This window comes from Diaphorina citri, unplaced genomic scaffold, assembly GCF_000475195.1.
Source record: "Diaphorina citri unplaced genomic scaffold, Diaci psyllid genome assembly version 1.1 scaffold271, whole genome shotgun sequence".
Classification (NCBI taxonomy): domain Eukaryota; kingdom Metazoa; phylum Arthropoda; class Insecta; order Hemiptera; family Psyllidae; genus Diaphorina; species Diaphorina citri.
In genome coordinates this window covers 28,628-35,774 of record NW_007377708.1, presented here as the reverse complement: position 1 = coordinate 35,774, position 7,147 = coordinate 28,628, and the positions used below count along the sequence as shown (strand labels likewise).

The following is a 7,147-nucleotide window of genomic DNA, read 5'->3' as shown; positions in this document are numbered from 1 at the left end:
CTTCTGTTTAGCCACCTATTGTCTAATAAACCAAAGCCAAGTCAAGTTAACATTTGTGTTTCTTTGGTCACGCACTTATTCTTGTTTTAACTAATCCAAAATTAATTTCAAGAAGGGAAGAAACAATGAAGATCCGAAGAGCACACATCACTAAATTTTTATTTTTTATTATTATTTATTATAGTGTGCCAACATAGAATTGAATGCTGGCCTTAAGGAGCATGCCTGTTGAAAGTGAAAAGAGGAAATAGGCAGATACCTGATCATATTCACTGCCAGAAAATTAATGAATGCTAATACCTAATGCCTGTCTACTTCTGTTTAGCCACCTATTGTCTACCAAAATAAACCAAAGCCAAGTCAAGTTAACAATGAATGCTAATACCTAATGCCTGTCTACTTCTGTTTAGCCACCTATTGTCTACCAAAATAAACCAAAGCCAAGTCAAGTTAACATTTTGTGTTTCTTTGGTCATGGCCACTCCCTTGACAGTGATTTCTACGAAACAGAACAAGTCTCTCGTGATTATTTCAACCTTGTCTGAGTGAGATTTAAACTTCAATTTTCCTAGGTCCAATTAGTTACATATTTAATAATGTCTAGTTTTCTTGTTAGGTGTCTAGGTATGTCTATCAAAAACCAAAATGAGCAATGATGATACAATGAATCATAAGACTACCTGTGGAATCCAGATAGATTTGATTGACTTTAATCTACAAACAATAGGCACAAGATTAATAATTTTATTGTCAATCCACTATAATAGGTACTATGTATTTATTCTATGTAGTTTTTTCTCTCTATAAAACAATATTTATAAAACAAAACAACCTGCCTCGGTGGTGTAGTGGTCAAGGCGCTCACGTACGAAATAATTGAGACTGAGCGTGTGCCACTGACAGCACTAGCAGATGGCACACGAGACTGAATAGCGCGCACTTCATCGCGAGTCGCGAGTAGAATCACACTGGTCCCTAATTCTTATCCAGAAACTGAAACCGCTGGCACTAACTAGCAAGATCTGCGCAGAGCAGGGGTAGACCTTGACATTCACAATAAACCAAACCATGGTCCATGCAGGGTGCCGACCTCTGTTACCAACTGGTTACCATTATCAAATAATATTCTGCTCTGAGGGTAACGGATCATTATTATTACTTTATTGATAAATTACTTAATTTATTTTAAACGTTTAACAGGTTGGGTTTATATTCAAATACCGACCTATTTTCTTTATTTATTTCTAAACTATTAGTGTTAATCACATTAGCACCAAGTTGTGTATTAGCCTGTTTTTATTGTTACAGAGAATTTAGCACATCCACTAAGAAAGTTGATTTTACTAGCTTCGTTTCACTTTTGTTATTATTTAATTATTATTTATTTTATTCTTTAAGGTATGCAGGTAAATGAATAAGAATTAAGCACTTACATAAGTTAAATTAAATCGAGGTATGTCGGTACGTACTTATCGAAAATATCAATTTTTTCCCCGATAAAAAATTGGAGATACCTATGTCTAATACACACATGCATCAAAACAACCTTTCACGAGAGTACCTACCTAATTACCTATAGGTAATGGTACCAAAAAGTAGGGTACTTTAGTTTTGAAAAAAATAATAATAAATAAAAAAAAATCTATACTTGAGTAGGTAGTGGTCTACCTACATACATACGATTTCCTTATATTACCGAAAAGAACTATAAAATTTCAAAGGAAAAAACACTTACCATTTTGATGGCTTCAATCAGAACGTCAAGGTCCCTTGAATCACTCAAGTAGTTGGGGTAGAATTTTGGACTGTCGAAAGGATTGCTTGATCTCAGTTTGACAAATCCCCGACTGAATGGACGCAAAATTAAGGGAACAATATTGTAAGCTTGCCGTTCGAAATAAGGTTGATACACTTTTCTATAGAACTTATCACTGATCCCCAATAAAGATCTCAAGGATCCATTAGAGTCCCCTGTCAGAGCACCTGGTCCAAATACAAGCTCGATGTCCGGCCTAGTTTTATCGTTTTCAAATTTAGATGAAATCAATGCCATGGTTTCAGCACCCCCAGGGGATGTGTAGGGTCCTTGACGACGAAACCAATAGTCCACTATATAGCGAGGCTTTTGAAACTGACTCTCCACTATAGTGACTGAGTCATTCACTAGAAATACAAGTCCTGCCATAGACACGTGGTCTTGCAAGTTGTACCCAACTTTCAGATCTTCAATCACAGGTATGTTCATCTCTTCCAGGTGATCTCTTGGTCCGATTCCACTCAACATTAATAATTCCACTATAGTGACTGAGTCATTCACTAGAAATACAAGTCCTGCCATAGACACGTGGTCTTGCAAGTTGTACCCAACTTTCAGATCTTGAATCACAGGTATGTTCATCTCTTCCAGGTGATCTCTTGGTCCGATTCCACTCAACATTAATAACTGAGGCGAATTCAATGCACCAGCCGATAGGATGACTTCTTTACGTGCTCTCACTGTATGTCTTTGTTTATTCTTAAAGAATTCAACACCTGTTGCTCTCTTCAAGTTGTCATTTTCATCGATTAGTACTTTGGTAACTCTTGCTCGTTTGGCCACTTTTAGATTTGGCCGCTTTCTGATGGGCCTTAAAAATGCTCTCGATGCACTATAACGTTCGCCATTTCCTGTGTTTGCCAGCACATATGAAAATCCTATGGCATTGGGTTCACTTGGGTCAACAATATCATATCCCATCTCATGTCCTGCATCCAGGACACACTTCGCTAGCGGTGTTCTCCATAATGGTCTCTCTATCTTCAGATATCCACCAACACCATGGTATGGAGATGATTTCAACTCAGCTGTCTTCATGTCCTCTGATTTTTTAAAGTAAGGAAGCACTTCTTCAAAACTCCAGCCAATGTTGCCAAGTGCTGCCCAACCATCATAGTCATGGGGTACTCCTCTTGTGTATACCATGTAGTTAGTAACACTTGTTCCTCCCATCACTTTTCCTCTAAATTATTGTTCAATTAGTTGAATATTTAACAAATTAATATTTCAACATGAATTCAATGTTGAATCAATTGAAAATGGCTGCATGGGTACTAATGTAAACTACCAAGTACCTTCTAGATCTAGATACATACATAGATACCTGTAGGTATTTTAGGTGCTGCCCAACCATCATAGTCATGGGGTACTCCTCTTGTGTATACCATGTAGTTAGTAACACTTGTTCCTCCCATCACTTTTCCTCTTGGCCAGTTACATCTCTGATTTTTCATTCCTTTACAAATGCCGTCTGTCTTCTCAGTCGTGTAGCCCCAATTGAAATCAGAGCTGACGATATGACTGACAAACAATGGAATTTCATCAAGAATGATTTCTTCTGGTCCAGCTTCCAGAAGTAGAACGGTCCAATTGGAATTCTCCGTTAATCTATTAGCAACCACTGAGCCGCCTGACCCTGAACCGACTACAATGAAATCATATTCTTCAGCGAAGGATTTCAAGTCCGGAACTGCATCACTGGGGGTAAGCAAGTTGTCCTTGATAATCCTGTCCACGATCCTGCGGAACACTTGTCCCTGAGCTCCCACGATGAAAACCAACAAGAGCCACGTATACTCCATGATGAACAAGTCGGCACTAAAGTTTAAGTTTGGACTACTGGACCAGGTAACGTTAGAGAAGAATAGCCCGGCCCAGACACAAGGTTGCCTAATAATTGCCCATGTATTGGTGATTAGACAAAATCAAAAGAAGAAAAAAAAAAAAATATCCAAATTTGATAATGCCTTCACAAGTTTGTCTAAAGTTGGAGAACCTACCTCACATTGCTTCATCTCCAGGCATGAATCAAGTCACGATAATCCATCACTGAAATTAAGGTGTGATTAATCTTGATCAAGTTTTTATAATGAAATGGATTTAATAAAGACTACTACAAAACGATGGAGGCACGGTTGCTGTTAAATTGAAAGATTTTATTGTAAAAACTAAAAACACTTCGGAAGTTAGAGAAGAATAGCCCGGCCCAGACACAAGGTTGCCTAATAATTGCCCATGTATTGGTGATTAGACAAAATCAAAAGAAGAAAAAAATATCCAAATTTGATAATGCCTTCACAAGTTTGTCTGAAGTTGGAGAACGTACCTCACATTGCTTCATCTCCAGGTATGAATCAAGCCACGACAATTCATCACTGAAATTAAGGTGTGATTAATCTTGATCATGTTTTTATAATGAAATGGATATAATAAAGACTACTACAAAACGATGGAGGCACGGTTGCTGTTAAATTGAAATATTTTATTGTTAAAACTAAAAACACTTCGGAAACAATGTTCACTTCCACTAGTTTTATTTTTATTGGACGCACTTATTCTTGTTTTAACTAATCCAAAATTAATTTCAAGAAGGGAAGAAACAATGAAGATCCGAAGAGCACACATCACTAAATTTAATGCTGGCCTTAAGGAGCATGCCTGTTGAAAGTGAAAAGAGGAAATAGGCAGATACCTGGTCATATTCACTGCCAGAAAATTAATGAATGCTAATACCTAATGCCTGTCTACTTCTGTTTAGCCACCTATTGTCTACCAAAATAAACCAAAGCCAAGTCAAGTTAACATTTGTGTTTCTTTGGTCATGGCCACACTCCTTGAGCAGTGATTTCTACGAACAGAACAAGTCTTCGTGATTTATTTCACCTAGGGTGTCTGGTGGATTTAAACTTCATTGTTCCTAGCGTCCATTAGTACAGTACCTTTATAATGTCTAGTTTTTTGTTGGTGTTAAGGTATGTTATCAAAGAAACAAAATGAGCATGATGATACATATGAATCATAAGACTACTTGTGGAAATCCATGTAGATTTGATTGCTTTAAGTTACAAACAATAGGCACAAGATTAACTAGATTTTATTGTCAACTCACTGATAATAGCGTATAATGTATTTTTTCTATGTAGTTTTTTCTCTCTATAAAACAATATTTATAAACAAAACAACCGCCCTCGTTGTTAGGTGGTCTAAGGCTCACCTGTTAACAGCAGGCGTGATCCAATCCCAGCCGAGGTATTGAATTTACTCCTCCATATATAATTTGATAATTGACCCACAATCAATAGTAGTAGCCTACTGTGAGTAAACCGGGACTTTTCGAGGCTATGCAGCAGTATTTAAATAAGCACATTATTTATTATTATTATCTATTATTATTATTATTATTATTATTATTATTATTATTATTATTATTTTACAAGTTATCTTCATACCCACATAAGTGATACGTACATAAGTATATAAAAACAGCTTTATTTGATCCAGAAGAAAAGAGTGAGCAGCTCGGTCACATTATTTCATAACTTGTTAAGGTCCGCAGATTTCAGTCTTGTGACCATAGCACAGATCTTGAAACTTTAAGGACAACAAGTTTGTGAATTCTTTGGTTCGATCATCTAACGTAATCTGGTATTATGATCTGGTGTAGGTAGGTACTTAGTTCTTTATGGACTAGCATCCCAAGCCCAAATCCTACTCCATGTGGGACCATTGCACTCTTTGTAATTTTATTTTTCCTCACACCGACTTTCAACGAACCTTATCTGTGTAGGATAAAATCCGATCTAACGCTAGTTTCAGGGTAGGAAAGCAACTTTGGCTACTTTATCCATAAAATGGCTGTCCATTTATTTTCAACGGCTCTATTAATTTTGCATTTCAAATTGGTTTTCTAGAGGCATTTTACATTTTGCATTTCAAATTGGTTTTCAAAAGCATTTTGCACATCTCTGATCAAAACAACCTTTCACGAGAGTACCTACCTAATTACCTATAGGTAATGGTACCAAAAAGTAGGGTACTTTAGTTTTGAAAAAATAATAATAAATAAAAAAAAAATCTATACTTGAGTAGGTAGTGGTCTACCTACATACATAAGATTTCCTTATATTACCGAAAAGAACTATAAAATTTCAAAGGTGACCCTGTTTGTATTAATTAATTAAATAATTATATCCTCTAAGGGCCCAAGCACTTTTTGCGTTTTGTATGCCTAAAGACCCAGGGTCCAATATTTTGGACATTTACTCTGCAGGTCTAAAAACCCAGAGCTGCTGACTGGTTTGTATGCTTAAAGGCCCATGTCCAATATTTTGGACATTTTGAGTTGTTGCATTTTTTCCCCTCTAGAGCGTAGCATACTCGATATGAACTAATTTTTATTGTTTTGTTCAGTTGGTAACATTGTTAGCAATCAGTTTTAGAGGGAAATTTTGAAAATTTCAAAAACATTTTTCATTTTTTTACAAAATAGTGAGGAGTAAGCTCAATGTTTAGGAAGTGACCATTACTGGTAAGTATTTTTGTATTAATGTTTAAAAAAGCTTTGCTTCTTTACATCTTTTCTGTTATTGAGTAGATTATGAGCTTTTTAATGATAAATTGACCTAGTTTTAACAAAACCTAATATGTTTACCACAGCCCAAAATATTGTCCAAATTTTTGGACACTGGGCTTTTATCAGTACAAACTTTTTGCTTTGAGATAATTTTATGTTTACATATGCAGATCTACGAGTATTAAATACTTCCAGGAGTATTACCTCTAATGTGAAAATTTCCTTTGCCTTGAACGCTTTCACAAACTATCATCAAAAGCGGACAAACCGTTCAAGAGTTAATTCCTCCAACTCCATGGAAGGACCACAAATAAGTGTCAAAATCGACAGCACTTGTTCGGAAAATTCTAGTAGACAAGGTTCGTCGTTATCCGCTAACATCTTCGACATTGCCGTCAGTGACATTCAGAAATTTATTCCTCAACAGGTGAACCACGGGATGTTTGTGGACGATAAAATAATCTACGTATCTTCGACATTGCCGTCAGTGACATTCAGAAATTTATTCCTCAACAGGTGAACCACGGGATGTTTGTGGACGATAAAATAATCTACGTAAGACGTGGTAATCTGTCTGTAATTCAAATTCAACATCTATACTTCAACCTTCAACGTACTCTTGTCTTGACAATATTTCGAAATGGTCCAAAACTAACGGGCTGAAATTTTCATTCGAAAAAACTCAAGGCATCGTAGGTATTTTCTAAACGAGCTATAGGAGATATGCCTGTACTTTACTTTGGCAACAATCGAGTGAC

At 36.3% G+C, this 7,147-nt stretch overlaps 1 protein-coding gene across 1 annotated transcript; it reads right to left on the bottom strand.

Moving 5' to 3' along the window:
• Positions 1–633: 633 nt before the first annotated feature.
• LOC103506902 (glucose dehydrogenase [FAD, quinone]-like) lies at positions 634–3,618 on the bottom strand. Its single transcript, XM_026821885.1, has 3 exons — positions 3,141–3,618; positions 1,736–2,997; positions 634–714 (listed from the first exon to the last, which is right to left on the bottom strand). The coding sequence occupies exons 1-3, from the start codon at positions 3,616–3,618 to the stop codon at positions 634–636; spliced, it is 1,821 nt and encodes a 606-aa protein (XP_026677686.1).
• Between the last annotated feature and the right edge of the window lie 3,529 nt (positions 3,619–7,147).

Bases quoted from the DNA above. Each gene is read 5' to 3' on its own strand.
- LOC103506902 (XM_026821885.1), bottom strand. From the start codon at position 3,618: ATGGAGTATACGTGGCTCTTGTTGGTTTTCATCGTGGGAGCTCAGGGA. The intron at 2,998-3,140 runs GTATCTATGTAT...AATAATTTAGAG, and splicing joins AGCACCTAAAATACCTACAG to GAAAAGTGATGGGAGGAACA. The intron at 715-1,735 runs GTAAGTGTTTTT...TATTGTTTGTAG, and splicing joins TGATTGAAGCCATCAAAATG to ATTAAAGTCAATCAAATCTA.